Below are 18,721 nucleotides of genomic sequence, written 5' to 3' on the forward strand. Positions count from 1 at the left end.
GTAGGACAGGTATCTTTACCGACAGATGGGAGCAAATTTAGAAGTAAATAATGTATTAATATTTTTAGGCTAATAGGTTGTAGTTCCAACTATGAACGTTATAGAAAAGGAGCGTTTTCATGGTGTCATGAAAGAAACAGAAAAGTGAGCAGCTACAAAGACAATGACAGGAAGATACTACTTTCAAATGTAGTAAGAATGTTATAGGGGCTGTCACTCTTACCCTTTTAGAGGGGGACTAACATCTTGATAAGGAATGGAAAATCAAAGGCAAGGACAAAAGAAATCATGATGTGCCTCAAAAATAGAGGTACAGGTCTTGTCTGTGGCAAAGAAAGGGAAGGAGACACAGTAAAAGCGAAAGATGTTTATTTCATATAATTTAGTACATAGTCAACCTGTCTAGTATCAAAAAGTCTCAGATATTTTATCATATGATATTGTGCGAATTGTGTTATAATCAAGATTAAAATAAATAAGAGAACTAAAGGGATAAAACCTGTGTAAATTTGAAAACTAAAGGTATTTTTTTACAGAGTGCTAGTGAGCAAAAAACAGAAATGGAAAAAATAAAACACCGGATAGCAGAAGAGGCTGCAGAAATAGAAGAAAGAAAAAGAAAAATTGAAGATGAACTAAAAGAGGTTCAGGTAAGAGCTGATAAGGAAATGTAATATATTTCAGTCTGATTTTATTTGACTTAAGTCCTGCCATGCAAAATGGTTGTGCAGAATTTATCCCTGTATTTCTTAAATTTTACTCTGATTTATCTTGATATTAAAACTTTTATGCGTTAGAAAACAGTATTCTATTTGCCAGATTTAGATTGTCATTTTGGCATTTATATTCTATTAGACCTTAATTACAGAAAGAATTTTCAGGCCAAATCTTACCTCCAGTTGCTATTTCTATTCTGCCATGGTCTGCAGCTGAGTTCTGCAGATATTACGGGATGTTTTTCAATTACTAATAACTTATATAGACCAACTACATTCCTCTGCCTTGGTCAAGCTGGTAATATCATAGGGCTTGGTTCTATGAGCTGAATGGAAATAGTTTATTAGGAGATAAATTTCCATTTATTAGTAAATCCTGAAAATTATATATCCTAATGGTGCCATAGCAAACTGCTTGTTCAAGAAACTTCAAGCTATTAACCATGATTTCTTGGGGGAGGTATGTGTGTTCAAACATTGCTTTTAATCTCTATTTTTCATCTCATCCATTTTAAAATTGTGCTAAGGAAGAAGCAAGTAACTTAATTTTTATCCTTTTAAATATCATAGGTGCCAAGGAATTATATCACTGTATTGAAAGTGATAGAACTACAGGATTAGGGTACATCCCTCTCTGTGGTCTTTGACAAATATGAAGGATGTGCAGGGGTGCACAGTTTTTAATGATAATCTTTAACTTTCTTCTGTTTTCTTATAATTTTGTTGCTTTGTTGATAAGGGCAAAGTCTGTCTGGATTTTTTTAGCTACTGAAAATAGAAAGGTTTTGTGACCTCTGCTTCCACATATCTTTACAAAGATATCCTCAAGCATGCCTATAAATAGTAATTAGCATCATTATTAGAACATATCTTTATCACAATGAACTTCTAAGCAATGAAAGAGCAAACAAACATGATTGATACTATCTAAATAATTATGTGCTGAATGAAGAGTTAGGGAATGTCAGGATTATAATATGCTGTTTTATATGGAAATATATTTATTGTCACTTAAACACATGGCAATTTTTTAATTATTTGTGCACATGAATATGCATCAATGATGGTTAGTTAATAAAATATGTAAAAAGAACAAGGAATTGTATTAAAACTGAAATGGCAAATATTCAGTTTCTTGTATCATCACCTCTCCTTTAATGTGTTTTTATGTTTTAAGCCATTGGTTAATGAAGCTAAATTAGCAGTTGGAAATATAAAGCCAGAGTCTTTGTCAGAAATCCGGTCACTACGGATGCCCCCTGACATAATCAGAGACATACTAGAAGGAGTGTTACGGCTGATGGGGATTTTTGATACATCATGGGTGAGCATGAAGAGGTGAGGATTTTTTTTAATAAAGCTTTAAACTTAAACAGTAATTTATAATATCAAATACTTTCTGTTATATTCAGGAAAAGCATGTGTGAAGGATTCTTTTGTTTCATATGGAAATAACCTCTTTAACATTTGTTTCTTATTTAATTCTTTTTACAGTTTCCTGGCAAAAAGAGGTGTGAGGGAAGACATAGCAACCTTTGATGCCCGTAATATTCCAAAAGAAATACGAGAGAGTGTTGAAGAACTTCTTTCTAAAAACAGAACATCTTTTGATCCAAAGGTAATTCCTGATTGCATTATATAAAATGAAAAAAAAAGACAAAAAGGAAAAAAAAGAAAGAAAACCTCCATGATGGTCTAATTTGCCAACATAATTTTTAGAATTAACTTAAATTAGAGAAAAATTGATGAATTTGTCAGTATAAGAGATCTTTGTGTAGCAGAGATTACTCTGTTGCGTACTGCCTCCAACAGTGAAAATTTTGTGGGTGACTGAGGAGTGGTGGGATGATAAGTCACTACGGAGTCGAGTCCTCAGAGGTGTTTGTCACTGGTATAAATTAGAACTCAGATCAAGCAATTTTAACTGGCTCCTTTTTGGCCTCCTTGTAGCACTAAGAGTCTTAACAGCACACTTAATTAGAAAAAGGAGGATTAATGATGATTAAATGTATGGGTGATCTTCGAGAACTGATTTTGCAGTAGCTATAGAAAAGAATTCTTGTATACTGGTTCCTTATTTTTAAAAGGAAGGTGGTAGCTCTCTGAGAAGGAGCACTGATAAATTATGCATTAATTTAAAACTTCTTAACTTCAGTGAAGCTTCATAGTTGTAAAGATACCCTTTTTTTTTTTTTTTAACATGGGTTGATGACCTACAATATAGTCTCTTGGTAACAATTCAGAGGAGCAGTTCTTAGTAGTGCCAGTTAGGTGGCTAACTGGCATATTTGAGTTGATAACTCATAAATCTGTTGCAGTTATTTATTTATCCTGTATTAATCTTATCTACATTATACTTCAAGGACTTTCTTGTAACTTTTTCTGATTTTTTCAGAATGCTAAACGAGCTAGTGCTGCAGCTGCTCCATTAGCGGCTTGGGTGAATGCCAATGTCCAGTATTCCCACGTCCTAGAACGAATTCAGCCTTTGGAAAAAGAAAAGGCTGGCTTGGAAGCGTAAGTTACACACTGTTACAAAGTAAATGTTCTTAATTCCAATGGTGATAGGTGAAACTAAAGTTGTCAAGGAGGAATTGAGGTTTATTAAAAACAAAAGATACAAGGAACTGTATCTCATCCATAGGTGATAAAGTGTTCATGCTTAGACAGAAGAAGTAAGTGTGCAATATGTTGTTTCCCCTGGAAGGTGTGTCTTGGATAATTTTTGGCCTGTCACAAGTTACCTGTCCTAGCTGAAATGTATCAGGGAGGAATGAACATCACAGTTATGCTTAAAATGTATCCTGTCAGTGAAACCCATGCTGTTTTGAGATGAATAGTTTGACTTTTCTTGGTCATCTACCAAGCATAATCAGTTTCTACTTAGGATCAAAAAGATATGACATAGTTTCAGGACCTTCCATAGCCTGAGGAATCTGTAATAATTGTTTTGCCAGGTCTTAAAATTATTTATTGGAAGAATTTGTTCTGATCTTTAGGAATACATTTGAATGGTGTGTTTGGTTTCCATTTTTAAAGCTATATCATGAGAAATAGTCAAAACTTTTACATATAAACCCAGATTTTTATTAATATAAATCACAATAAAGAACTGTCTCTGAACTATCTCTATGTAAATGACTTTTTTGTTACTTTTACTGGTTTTTTCCCTTTGGATCCATAGTCTTAAAATAAATATTACATTTTTGTAGTAATCTCAAGAAAACTGAAGGTAGAAGACAGCAGTTAGAAGATCTTCTGAATTCTGTTGGTCAAAGAGTATCAGAACTGAAAGATAAGTAAGTTGGGTTTGTTTATTTCAAGATATAAAGAAAAATATTGATGGTTTTATAGTATGAATAATGAAATTTATCTAACCAAATGTAATTCCCTAGTCTGAAAAACATTTACATCAGAAGTAGTGATAATTAGGCTGTCTATACACTCGGTGGAGGTAAATAAATACTGTTAGAATACGGTTCATCTCATCGATCAGATTAAATGCTCCTTAAAAGTACCTGCTTATCACTACTGACTGTGTTGGAAGCCTTCAGTGCAGACATTGTAGATGTCAAAGATAAGCAGTATAGCAGTATGTGTCTCACTTTTTAAATCCAAGAGGACTTTACTGTCTGCTTAAGACTTTGGAAACATTCCTATACAAGACTTCTATTGATTACAACTTGAATAACAGCAGTTCTGTTTCTTTTAGGATGGCCTACTTTTCTGACAGTTAGCCATCTCCTTTTTTCTTAGCATCTCATCATGTATGTGACTCACAATGGCATAAAAATTGCTGTAGTGAACCTTTAAACTTTCTCCAAATTCAGTTTAATCCAAGTCTTTTAGCCTGATGTTTCTATTATGTAGTTAGTATAGGAGATACATTACAACCTGACATATGTGCATATTACTAAAAGGTGTGTTTTGTAGTCTGCAAAAAAAAATAATTGGAGTATTCTTCTTGTCATTCAGCTATATAGTGATGTTTTAGCTTAACTTTACATTATATACTATGTATTACAGTTAAATATATTACTTTTTAAAGGTGGATTATTAAATACATTATTTTAATAAAATATAAGCTATTTAGTTATTAAACATTACAAAATAATACCTAAACCTTGCCTGTTATTTAGGGCATGCTGTTACTTTGAAGTAGTTTAGGAAATAAGAGTACCGTGCATTGAACTGGTGTCATCTGAGTGAATTAGCAATATTCTCCTTTTAAGGTTTCATAGATTAAATTTACCAAAAAGTTACAAACAGATAGTATGGTGTTGAGCCTGCTATTGTCCTGACTAGGTGTGGAACAAGACTCAACACAATCACTAAGATCAAGTCATACTGTTTAAGTAGAAGAAGGAATGATTTTCAGACATTATAGTCTATATTGCAAATGTATTTTTAAATCTCATGTGTACATCTATCTAAATTTTGTTAGTTAAAAGTCTAATAAGCTCATCTGTCAGTTAGAACCAGAAGGTATAAAAAAAAAATATGCAGTTGTGTTCTTCATGAACAAACCATAAGGAAGGAATTAATTATAAATTCAGGCAGTTAAGCTGCCTTGAAAATAACTGTCCATAAGTTTAGTAGTTCATGATAGCAATTACAAACAGTAGTTATTTTACAGATTCCAGAGCAGAACGACAGAAGCAGCAAAACTTGAAGCAGAACTAAGTAAAGCTCAGAAAACATTGAAAGCTGCAGAGGTACTGATAAATCAACTCGATAGGGAACACAAAAGATGGAGCACGCAGGTTAGTGAAAATTTTCATTAATACCTTTTCTAGCTGATAATTTGAAAATACAGGTTTTGCACTGTTAGGAGAATGTGCGTTATTGCCATTCTGCATGTCTACTAAGTGTACATTTATCTGATTTCTCATTAGAAATAAAAGCTTTTCTTCCTTCTGAAACTTACATTTACTTCACTGTACAAGTTACCTTACCTATATCACATAGCTGCAGAATGTGTAAGCTCCTGCTCCGCCCCCCGTTTAATACAGAACATACAATGTTCTTTGATGGATGTTTTTCAATCACAATAATAATGTAATTGCTGTGATGGCTGAAGATGTCAGCATTTGGACCCTCCAAGTTGAGATACAATCAAAAGGGACAGATTTTGGGAAAGCATTACGCAATCACAGTCTTAAACCATATCTCCTTTGTGGGATCAATACTGGAAATGCAAATGTAGACCTACCCAAAATGTTGGGTTGCTATTGAAGTCTTCACTTATGTGTTTGAAATTTTTTTGCTTCTAAAGTAGGGAAGTGAATATATCTTACTTGCTCAAGTGGTACATTTGGAAGAAGCTGGCAAGCCTTTGGACATGCAGGCCCTTCTTCAGTATGAAAAAGAAAGGAAAATTTCAAGATATAGACAAGCTGAAAATAGCTGTCACCTCCAGAAAGCAATACCAAACTTTCTTGGGTATCTTAAAATGGAAAAACTCCTCTTGGTTAGAGACATAGTCCTGTCTCTCCATTAACACTGAAAAAAGCCTAAATAATTAGACTGATTGCCTGCATTTTGAAGAACCAAAGTTAGCGTTAGATGAATCCTTCTGTAGGTTGACCAGCATAATGAAAAAACAAGGAAGATTTTCCTCTGAAAGTAGCTTTACAGCTATTCTATCTGCTGTAATAAGGATTTGGTATATTTTAACCTCAGAGTTTAAACACTTCTAAAAGTGATTCTTGACAGTTTTTCACTCTGGTACATTATCCTCGTCTTTAGAAAGTTCGAACTATCTGTTAATGGTCTGCTGTAGACACATTAGTCTGGAATAATGAAGATACATTAGTCAGGAAGTCATCCCATATTGAAAACAGTGAAAAAGAAGTATTCCTCTCTCTTTAAATTAAGGAGGAAGTAATAAAAAGTCGGGGGTTTTTTGGTAATGTCAGTTTGATTAAAGTAAAAAACTGACAATACTTTTAAACAGAGATATTTTCTCCAAAACACCAGAACATTTCAAAGCAGAGATGATGTAGTTCAGATAAATTATTTGAAGATGTATGATATATGTATTTTATCATGTGTGTAGTGAATCACATTTTTAAGTGTAATAGGTACATGTAGTATTTGGTATATGTATGCATATTGTAAGTGTTGCTCACTAGCTGAATGTGACTAGGGTCATGTATTTCTTATTTTTCTTACTATAATACTATATATCCAGCTACTTATAAGTAACAAGGTGAACTGTTAGTCAAATTCATAGATTTTAGTGGCTAAATTCTCAGAAACATCTGTCCGTGCTCTAGCCCAGAGTTAGAAAGAACTTCTCCTATATTTTCATGTGTGTTGCTGTGGGTTAGCTAGGTATAGATACCCAAAATGCAAAAGAGAGACTGTCCCAACTGTAGTTTTAACAACAGGCAAATTTAATTCTGACTTTTTAGTAACTGATGAGAAATATTAACATAGTTTTCCTGTGCAATACACTTTTTTTTTTTTTTTTTTGAAGGTGTCGGAGATAACAGATGAACTGGCTACGTTACCTAAAAGGGCTCAGTTAGCAGCTGCATTTATTACCTATCTTTCTGCTGCTCCTGAGGATCAGAGGAAAACCAGCTTGGATGAATGGACCAAATCAGCAGGCCTTGAAAGTAATTTTGTGTGTGTGTGTTTGTGTGTAAGTAATTCAGCTTGATTGAGGAAATGAAAAATGCCAGTGAATTCTAGTGAACAGTCTCAATTGTCTTGGTGTTCCCAAATGAAAGGTAGCAACATTTTCATACTCAAGAAATACTTGCATGTACAGACAGACTATTTCTTAGGATTATTCTATTAATTATTAAGATTATAAATACTTATAAATTTTTAAGATTTAGCTCCATAGTCCTTGTTTAAAAAAGAAAAGTTTACATGAATGTACGTATTCACATTAACTGTTGTAAATTTGCCAATGCATTCTGAATTGGTCTGCTTTTTCAGTAATGATTTTTATTTAAGTATGCTAATAATGCTATTAAATATTTTTATAACATCAGCTAGTTAATAGTAATAAGTTTAAGCAATAAAATAATAAATTCCAGGGAAATCTATAGATTTGCACTGTGTATAGGGTGGTAAGTGCATAAAAATTATGAAGACTGTAAATACTAGCACGAACTTACTCCCTTTCGTTTATCAGAGTTCGATTTGCATCGGTTCCTGTGTACAGAAAGTGAGGAGTTAGTCTGGAAAAGTGAAGGTTTACCTTCAGATGATCTTTCAATCGAAAATGCTCTTGTCATCTTGCAGGTAAATTTTGGGGGTTTTGTCTTGTCTTGGAAGTATTTAAACTTCAGATTTCAGTAATATAGCATCTTTCTTGAATTTTGAACTATTTCATTTGTGTTATTTTATTAGCAGCACAGAACACACACAGAGAAAAAAATACTTATGTAACTCTGGGTATTCTGTAGCAAAAGGAAAAAAGCAGTTAAACAAAATACATGTTTTCCTTTTTTGCTTAAAAGTTTTCTTCCGGACGTCAAACAGACAAAACCTGATGTCAGTCTATTGGGGCTAGAAGTGTGAATCATCATTAACACCAGTATAATCAGTGGAAGATGATGTCCCATCTGTGTTCATTTTGACTTATCATTTCTAATACTTTTTTTGTCAGTAAAAGGAAAAGTCTATATACAGATACCTTTCAAAACATCTAGATTTTAAACGTTCAAATTTCATCAGGTTAGCTCTGTCATATAGGATACAAAATGCCATTCACTTAAGGCCAGTAGCTAATAATATTTGGGAAAAGAATGATAATACTATGCTTATAATCATGATTCAGTTCTATCATATAATTATATAAAGATATATAACATATAATAAATATACATACACAACTGCACAGTTACGTACATAATATTGTAGTTATAATGTAGGTAGTTACTAGATCTGCTAGAAAGTAAAGATGTAATGCCATGAGGAGAATTTGCTTTTGCCACAGGTAGTTTGCTTTGATGATTGATGTTTCTGTCAAATGATTTACAGCCATTTCTCCAATTAAAATTTATCATCTTTATACTAGATCTAGTTATTCCTTTCTCAGTTTGATTGGAAAGCTCTCCAATAAATATGAACTTGTACACTTAAAGCTACTTACATGCTATAATCAAATCTTATTTTCATCTCTTTCCTTAGTTGAATAGATTGAGCTCTTAACAATCTTACTGTGTATGAAGAGCTTTTTCAAGCCCTCCCTCTGCTCAAATGATTTTCTTTGTACACAGGTTTTTTTCCCCACATCCTTTTAAAACTGGAATTGGACATGGTATTTTACCAATGTCATCTACAGTACAGTTCTCAAGCTTTTGTGCTCATCAGCTTTTGATTCTTGGATATTGTCTGTGTTTCCCTGTTGTTCAGTTTGAGATCTGTGTAGTCAGTCAGTCTTGAATAGTAGGACTCAGAACAGTTTCAGGGTTTGGTTTTTTTTTAGATTCTATCAGACTGAACCGGAGGATTGCTGAAAATACGCATTTAAACTCACAGCAAGTTGCTGATGACACAAAATTGGGAAGAGTGGCTGATAACACCAGAGGGTCAAGCTGTCTCCCAGAGGGTTCTTGACAGGCTGGAGAAATGGGATGACATTAATCTCATGAAGTTCAACAAGGGGGATTGCAAAGTTCTGCTCCTGGGGAAGAATAACCCCATGTACCAATGTATGCTGGGGGCCACCCAGCTGCAAAGCAGCTTTGCAGAAGAGGACCTGGGAGTCCTAGTGGACAGCAGATTGTACCTGAGCTGGTAATGGGCCCTTGCTGAGTAGGCCAATGGTATCCTGGGCTGCATTAGGCAAAGTATTGGTAGCAGGTGAAGGGAGCTGACTCTTCCCCTCCCTCTACTCAACACTGGTAAGGCCACACCTGGAGAATTGTGTCCAGCTCTGGGCTCCTCAGCCCAAGGGAGACATAGATGTACTGGAGACAGTCCAATGAAGGGCCACAAATACGATGAAGGCAGTGGAGCATCTCTCCTGTGAGGAGGGCCTGGAAGAGCTGGGATTGTGCAGCTTGGAGAAGAGAAGGCTCAGGGGGATCTTCTCGATTTCTGTACCTGAATGGAGGGTGCAAAGGCAGCGGAGCTAGGCTGTTTTCACTGGTACCTAGTGATAGAGCCAGAGGCAAGAGGCACAAACTGACACACAGGAGGCTCCGTCTGAACATCGGGAAGCACTTGTTTGCAGCAAGGATGACTGAACGCTGGCATAGGTTGCCCATGGAAGTGGTGCAGTCTCGATCCCTGGAGATACTCAAAAGCCATCTGGACATGGTCCTGGGCCATTGGCTATAGTGGCCCTGCTCAAGTGGGGGTGTTGGCAAGATGACCTCCAGAGTTCCCTTCGAATCTCAACCATTCTGTGATTCTGTGAAATCTTAAATGCACGTCAACTGTGAATAGGTCTCTTTTCACTTGCCTCACTTACTGTTATCTCTGTGGTCACTCTTTGTTGTGACCATTGCATAAGTTCTAAGCACTGACATAATTAGTATATTGATGGTTAAAATCTCAGCGTTTGGAAAGCAATATGTGTAGCATAACGTATCTTATATAATAAAATAGTAAAGCTTTGCATAGTACCAATATGGGAACCACACATTAATAAAGGTTTTATTAAAATGAAAACCTGCTGTCTCGTCATTATACATGTTACTAGGCAATATCACCAAAATATTCTACATTGTAGTGTTTGCAAGTTTGAGATCTATATTTGTTTGCCATTATAAGTAAAACGATACTTGTATCTTTATGCTGGCAAAATACTTACATTCACTACTCTTTCTAAAATGCACTGAGGTCAAAAACCAGAAGTGCTGTACCTTTGCCCACTACAGGAAGGAAAAGGAAAAATAATACCTCTTCTAAGTTTCAAAGCAGTTACGAATAACAAAAAGCTGTGTGTTACTGAATAGAGAGTCCTGTTTTTAAGAGAAGGTGAAGAACTGCCTAACTTTAGCAGGATAAACATCTGAGAATCTTAGGTTTAGTTCTTTGGGGTTTTTCTTCTTTTATTTAAAAAAACTGAAGAAATAAAACTAAAGAAAATTCTTTCTACTGGTTGTTTGGGTTTTTTGTCATTTTGTTCTTAGGCTCTTATTTTTTCTTTAAAGAGTTTGTTAATGAAAAATATTTTAAAATTACTATACCATTAGTTTGGGGAGATAAAAAAGGACTTTATTCTTTAACAAGACAGATTTCAGTAAATAATATTAAGAATTATCTTTTTCCCCTAGAGTAAAGTTTGCCCATTTTTGATAGACCCTTCTTTCCGGGCTACTGAGTGGTTGAAGACACATTTGAAGGACTCACGTTTGGAAGTTATTAACCAACAGGTGCAGTATTTACTCTTGGTCTTACAATTCTGCTCTGCTTGAGCTCACTGTGTTGTAGAATTTAGAGAGCAATTTTTAAAGGGGTATAATAGCACTCACCAAAATTGGGTGATATTACATGATGTATATAATTTCTTACATAGTTCTAGGTTACAATGCTTCTTAAATGGTACTGAAAGTTTGTTTACTCAGGGAGGAGATCAGAGTATTTAAAGTTGGAGAGTCAACATCTGGTGTTACTTGTACAAGTTTGCCTCTTCGTGCTGCCCTCTCCAAGAATATCAGTATTTCCTGCTGAGAGGGAAGTAGTGAAAGATTTGTAAACAGAGAGGTCGTTTGTATTTTTGGTTGCAGTTCACTGGATTTCAGGGGGTATCTATACACTTCTTCCCTGTGATTTTTGTGTTGTATTATCTACATTGGAAGTTGGATTTCAGTTTGAGATTAAGGTATCTAAGATTAACTGCTACGCGTCACTGTTTACATGGGTGGTGAGGTGTGGATCAGTGGCAGACACACATAGGCAGGCATCTAGTGCCATTCAGAAGTCCTTTATGGAACCCCACCTGGCCTCAAGATATGGCTTCAACAGAATGTAGGTCTTTCACAGATCCCTGCTAGCTCTGCGCAGGCCTTTTAGATACTCTCTGTGCCACTAGATACATATCTTTGGGTGATTGAATGCTTTCCCTGCTAGCGGATTGCCTTGATTAACTTTTAGGCTCTGTTTGCATTGTCTAGTATCTCCGTTGACTGTAACGGAATCTTAAACATGGTGTGCATGTTTAATATGAATGTGAATTCTGACCTTAGATCTTCATTCAGTTTTGAGACATAGCTACCTACTAACATTTGATATGTGTTATGTTGAGATTTCCTGATGCCAAGACTTCCAAGTACACCTGACAGACATGACACAAAACCTATGGTAGATCTGCTTTCTTCTGGTGCAGCACTTGGGGGACTAGGTGTATTAAATAAGTTGCCTGTTTGTCAGTAGCTGAATAGATCAAACTTAGACACTTGTGGCTAAACTCTGAAATATCATATGATGCTTGTAATGGAATTTTTCAGCCATACTACCTATTTTTAGATTTAGACTTACAAAGTGTTAATATGTCAAAAAAACATGAATCAAAGGATTTTGGTTTTATTTGCCCAGGACACCAACTTCTTAACAGCTCTTGAGCTGGCAGTGAGATTTGGGAAAACACTTATTATACAGGAAATGGATGGAGTGGAGCCTGTACTTTACCCTTTGCTGAGAAAAGATCTTGTTGCTCAAGGTAAATGACCAAGATCCTTACAAACACTTGCTCAAAACTTTTGTAGGTTAGATTTATATATAAATCACATAAAACTTGATTTTTCTGAATACATGGCTATTGTGTATATTTTTCCTCTTTAACCTGCTGCTAACACTTCAGTGCATGCAATACATTGGAGATACGTTCCTGTTTAGTAAGTGGGAAAATATTGAAAAGTATTTAATTTTTAAAAAATACGGAATTAGAATAAAGTGTTTTTATCAATTCTTCACAATTTAAATGTTAAATTAATTTCTAGTGGTAATATTAAACGCATAGTTTTACTTAGGAACTTGGACCTTAAACAGACCAGAAATTATACAACTGGTTGTGCAGTTAGAAATCACTTTTAGAACGGTGGTGTTGCTGTTTCTCTTTTATTTGTCTGAAACTACAGAAAGCACACAGGTCTGTCCCTGGTGTGACTTTGGAATGGAGGGGGCATAGAGATCAGCAAAATGGTGGAATTCAGTGAGTCTCCCCAACTGATGCAATGAAGGGAGAGAAAAAAAAATAATTTACAATATCTCTGCTTTGGAGAGATAATATACTCTATATAACTATTTGTAACTGCTTTGGATTTAGTTGCTTTAAAAAGAGTAATATGTTGAAAGTTTACCAAGGGTAAATAGTAATTATATGAGTATCTCAGCACATATTATGTTGAATTGTGTTGCGTATTTTGAAATTATATCAAAAGAACTGAATGGATTAAAAAAAAATATAACAATGTATGTTGTAAATACTTTCTAAGTTATTAAAGTATATTTACATTATCCTTAGTAATTATATTTCTGCCTCAAGTTTTAATCCCTCAGCATGTACCACAGCCTGTTCATGTAATTCGCAGTATGAACTTTGGGCACTGAAAACAGCTCAAGACTCCTTTTGTTGTCATTTGATCTAATATTGAGATTTAGTAGTCAGTGAGGTAATGTATGTAATTGAATGTAAATACATGGTGAAAATAAATGCAAATGTTGTAGAGTTCTTCTATACATTTATCTCATATATCGTAAAGGTCTGTCTAGTGAAAAGAAAATGTTAACTTAAATCATTCTTCCGTTACAGATGCACTTGCTTTTTTATCTTCAGTAAAAGTTGAGAGCACCACCAAAGTGGTGACTTCAGGGGTCTACCCAAGTCTAGGTAGAACCTCTTAACAACTTTTTTGTTTTCACTAGCTTCTGCTGAACTTTGGAAAGCAGAGATATGGTATTCAGGCATCTTAACTGATTTTACTCAATGAATCAGATTAAGAGATGAATATGTCTGCATAACTGTGGAGAAAGTAGACAAATTAAAATATACCAGTTTGTTCAGAGAAACTGCTCATAACACTCAGGAATCCTCTTTTGCATGTTAATGAGCTATGTTAATGCTAGGTTTGTGCAAGTCCAAACTAGGGAGCTGCTTTTTGAAAAGGGAGAACCACTATTTGAGTCCTTTCAGTCACTTCACAAGCAAGCACGCACACCTCTTTGTCAAAACATTAAGGTTGGGGCCTGTCTGCATTACTTTGCTTGCAATGGCTGTACGTCTTTTCATTACTTGGAATGAAATGTTAAGAAAAATGTGAATATATATACTGCAATAAATTTGTCTTTGTACAGCTTCCATTTTCTGTTTGATGTTTTTACAGCATAAGCCTAAAATTTATTCTGATCCTTGGCACAGAAGCAAAATTGTTATGTGATTTTCATCTCTACCAGTGTTTTAGCAAGAGATTTATACTTCGAGCATTTCTGATCTGCTTCTAGTGCTAAAAATAGAGAGGCATCTAACTATGTCACCTCAGAAATTTCTGTGGAAAGGGTATTTTCACTTTGAAACTCTTCATCATACAATTCTGTTCTTCCTTTTTTTTTAGCATCAGGAGGCAAAATCTTGCTTTAGTCATGTGATTGACTGAGTCTATTTTCTGACCCTCCTAGAATGGAAACCTGTGTCGGAAGGATAGTGGTGATAGGCCATACATTCAGTTTCATTCTGTGAAAGGCACATTGAGAAATGTCAGATTAATTGGAATATAAACAGAGATTGAAAACATGACAGCGGAAGTTTAATTATTGTTTCTTTCATACTGTTATTAAATTAAATGTATTTATAATAAGACAAATTGATGGGGTATTTCTTAATGGATTTTTTACTTTCAATCTAATGACTAGATATTCCAGCGTCTTTCATTTCATAGTCTTTCTCTGTAACAATTATCATAGAAAGTAGCAATGATTATACAGCAACATCATCTGTTTGCAAATAAATGTAAGAGATCCAGAGATGAAATCTAATGGTTTTGGATCACATTCAGAAAACGTTGAGCCATCTTAGTTAGCCACTAATTACTAGTGTGTTTCAATGGAATGGTATACCTACGTGGAAATGTGAATTAGTATGTTTAAATTATGATGGGATTCTTACACAAAAAGGGAAATTCTCCAGTGCATCTTCTGTGGTGTTTGCTCTCCTATTTATTGATTGAAGATTTCAAAGTTTCATTAGTATTTACTTTTACTTAAAGTGTATTCTTTTCCCATTTATGCTTTTTGTACTGGGTAAGGATAATTAAACTACCCTGTTATAATAAATATTCTCACTATGTAACTTTCTTATGCTGGTGCTATGCTATTGCTTTTTTTTGGCCTAACAATGCAGGATAGGTTATCTTCCTTAAATTTGTTAAAATTTATTTTTCCTTCTAAAAAATTGTAAATAAATTTTATAAAGTATATTTGAATCTGTTGGTCATAAAGTATTGTGCAAATACCATTATTTTCAGATAATTCTACAGTGTTCTAATCAGAGTAAATATAATGTCTATTTATTATTTACAGGACCCCGTTATGCTATACAAATAGGTGAAAAAATGATAGATTATAATGAAGAGTTCCGTCTTTTTCTATCAACAAGGAACCCGGATCCCTTCATTCCACCTGATGCTTCTTCTATTGTTACAGAAGTAAACTTTACCACAACAGCAAGTGGGTTAAGAGGACAGGTAGGCATTTAGAATAAAACCAATGTATGTATAACAGACATTCATAGCTACATTCAGCTTCTGGAAGAAGCCCAGTTTGCATTAATGGTCACAGAGATATTTTCTAGCACACAAATATAAATGGTAAAATTGATGCTGAAACTAAATTTAAATTTTAAAATCTTGGTTTTATGCAGTTTGAAACCAAGTAGTGAGTTCAATAGAGAAAATGGAAACTGTCTTACTGAATTCATTTGCATCAGATTAATTGATAAGCTTCTGTTTTATGTTCAAGATGCCTTTATGGTATAGTGGAAACATTTTTGTTATTTTTCTAGTTAGAGAGTAATCCTAGCATCGAGATACTTTGTGTACAGGAAAAAATTAAGGAAACCAAAAAGCTGTATATTTTACTTCCCCCAAAATGCTAGCTAGTTTTTTTCTATGATCAAAATATAGGCTGCAGATGGAAGAGAGGAAAAAAAAAAGAGATAAATTAAGGGAAGAAAAAACCCTCTCTTTATTTGGTATGAAAGAAGTTTTTCCAAACAAATAAGAGGCTTAGAATGGGATGTAAATAACTTGTTGATAAGTAAGATGTAATGCAAAATGCACAATAACTATATGGATTTCCTCTCTCCACTGGAGATAGGGAATTCACATCATACATCATACAATGTAACCAAGTGAATTACTCCTTCTTTAAGTGGAAATACAGAAAAAATAGTTTTGTTTTTTTGTTTCCTCTCTTTGTTGATGGGAGGGGGGTTTGACTTTTTGTAGGTTTGCTGGAAAGAAATTTGCTGCCATTCTTACCAGTTTGTGCTTTCTATCACCTACTTTTTTTAATATCTGATAACAATATATACACTAATGCAGACTGCCAATCATTTAAATACAGATGTGATTCAGATTGAGGTGCAAAGGTTTAGGTCTCAGCATAAAAAGGGTATGAATCACTGTCCTTAATAAAGTGATCCAGTGCCTTTTGGGATGTCCTTAAATGTCTCCCCTGGCTTGCATCTGTTGTTATACACAAGGGCATGGTTCACAGTGGTTCCTGAGTTATACTTGCCACTGCAGGATATCTTGGATGTCTACATAGATTTAAAGCTCTTGGATGTGTGGTGCAATTGAGTAAACCCTCAGAAATCTACTTTAAAAAATGTATTATTAATGTATATATATTATGCTATATAAATAATGGATATATATTATGAAATATTAGAGTATTTTTTTATCCTGTGGAATAATCTTTCTTTTTAGCTTTTGGCTTTAACAATTCAGCATGAAAAGCCTGATTTGGAAGAGCAGAAGACAAAACTGTTACAACAAGAAGAAGAGAAGAAGATACAGTTAGCTAAGCTTGAGGAGTCTCTTTTGGAGGTGAAATAAACTTAACTGTTTTATATTTATCAATAAGATAACATTCATATTGTTATGTGTTTGAACGAAGATGGTGAAAGTGTTGGAATAATGAGCCCTCAGAATTTTTGATTTGAGAATAAAAGCATTTTTTGCCTGGGGGCTGTTGGGAGAGTAAAGTAGATAAATAATGTACATCTGTCATGAAATGGTAGTATTTCAATAGATTAAGCATTATCAAAGTTAAGTGTATGAATTGTTGGCTAGATATAGACTGGTTTAGATTGATTAGAAATTTCATTAATTTTAATCCATTAAAAAAAGAGAAAACTGTTTAAAATTATACTATTTCTTTTTCAAATTGAGTTTTAAAGAAAGCCACAGTTCTAAGCTTGTGACTCATGTCAAATGATACTTTCTCAAGTTGAGAAATGATTCTGTGTTGTGAAAGAAAAAAAAAGAAAGAAAAATTCTCAGTAGAAAATGGAAAGATTGTTGAGAGAGACATTTAAAACTTTATACTTCCACAGTTGTTTCTTATTAAGAATGAACTGTAATAGTCTTTATAATTAAAATTTTCCTTTCTCATATTTAAAATTGATATACTCAATTTTCAGTTCACCTTTTAATGAAAGTAATCATGCTCAGAAACAGTTGTACACCTATAAGTAAAGGTAGCTTCCAAGGAAGAGGACTGACCTGCTGCTGCAAAATCCTCAGTACATAGCTGAGACATAGAACTTTGCGGTATCCAGCACAATGGACTTGAGCAGAAACTAATAGTTTTTACAGATTCCTCAAAAAGTAATAAACTGAACTTTATTATCTGGCCATTAATAGCTGAATTTTAGAATTTTGCACATAATTATCTAATGTGATTTGCATTTCCATGTTTACTGTCCCTATTAAATCTTGAATGCTAAGCTCAAACCTTTTATAAAACTGTGATGGTGCAGATTTCTCTGACAGACAGAGGGAAACTTGTTTTCTAAAAAAATTGCAAAAATATTCAAAGTTGATCATTGTTTAGCATCTTAATGTCTACCAAAAGCTCAGACTTCAGAAATGCAACACAAAAATATCCACTATTTAGAACAGACTTTTTGTGTGATCTTGGAACTCCAAAATCTTTCACATCTGTCCAATCTGAATTGTCAAGTAAAAAATTTCAAATAATTGATGACGAAGATACCTGCAACAAAGTGGCCAAGTATTAACACCAAGGTTGGTTTAAACTTTGGTCTTGTTAGCACTGAAATCAGAATCTACTTTGACCTGAAGAAACCTAAAGCTCAGTGGAAACTGACAGGTGCTACATGGACTTTGTCAACAAAGTTGTCACTGCCGGAGGTGATCTAGCTAAATTCAAGTTGATCCTAAAGCAACGTTAGCATTCCATCTGAAGTATGTACTGATTTTCTTCCGAAAGCCTTGGAGTAAAGACATACATGCTGTGGCTATCTCATAGCTCACACTATGATTCCTGATAGCAAAACTGGACTCCTTGAAAAAACAGGTGATCTTGTCCTTGTCCTAAACTCTTTTCAACTAGAGATCTAAGTATATTCTACTATTCCAACTGGTGAACCTTTGCCTCCAAATATCCTGAAACGCTGTCCTACAGGTATTTGTTCGGAACTGACTTAACTGATAAGAAGCCAATTTTGTGGTGTTTGACTAAAAAATTGTATTGAAGTGTATTTATTGAAGGTTAGTAAACCCCCTTAAATAATCATTCAAGCTTTTCTCACTTCTTATTAGAAGTGACATTGTTTGCATAGTAGAATTCAGGGAAAATGTGGGGTGATCTCAGGGATTATCAAGGGATCTCTAATTACAAAACTGAAATTGTTGCAATTGTGAATATTCATCTCACTTTTAAATAAGAACTGAATTCTGTAGGGAATATTGGGATGTTTTTGAAGGAAAATGAATTTATGAATTACTGGGTACAGGAATTCATTACAAGTGACCAACTTCATTTTAAATTGGTAGTTAAACAGAAGAAAA

The 18,721-nt window shown here is 34.3% G+C and overlaps 1 protein-coding gene across 1 annotated transcript in view; it reads left to right on the forward strand.

Annotated features, from left to right (window-relative positions):
* DYNC2H1 (dynein cytoplasmic 2 heavy chain 1) overlaps positions 1-18,721 on the forward strand; it is a 176,376-nt gene that overhangs the window by 62,691 nt on the left and 94,964 nt on the right. The window contains exons 56-67 of the mRNA XM_080376468.1: positions 537-650; positions 1,894-2,054; positions 2,211-2,334; positions 3,112-3,233; positions 3,929-4,015; positions 5,353-5,479; positions 7,198-7,339; positions 7,867-7,976; positions 10,964-11,062; positions 12,225-12,348; positions 15,204-15,367; positions 16,613-16,732. Coding sequence (XP_080232594.1) covers positions 537-650; positions 1,894-2,054; positions 2,211-2,334; positions 3,112-3,233; positions 3,929-4,015; positions 5,353-5,479; positions 7,198-7,339; positions 7,867-7,976; positions 10,964-11,062; positions 12,225-12,348; positions 15,204-15,367; positions 16,613-16,732 — 1,494 coding nt within the window. The remainder of the gene's footprint in view (positions 1-536; positions 651-1,893; positions 2,055-2,210; positions 2,335-3,111; positions 3,234-3,928; positions 4,016-5,352; positions 5,480-7,197; positions 7,340-7,866; positions 7,977-10,963; positions 11,063-12,224; positions 12,349-15,203; positions 15,368-16,612; positions 16,733-18,721) is intronic.

This window comes from Falco punctatus (assembly GCF_963210335.1).
Source record: "Falco punctatus genome assembly, chromosome: 2".
Classification (NCBI taxonomy): domain Eukaryota; kingdom Metazoa; phylum Chordata; class Aves; order Falconiformes; family Falconidae; genus Falco; species Falco punctatus.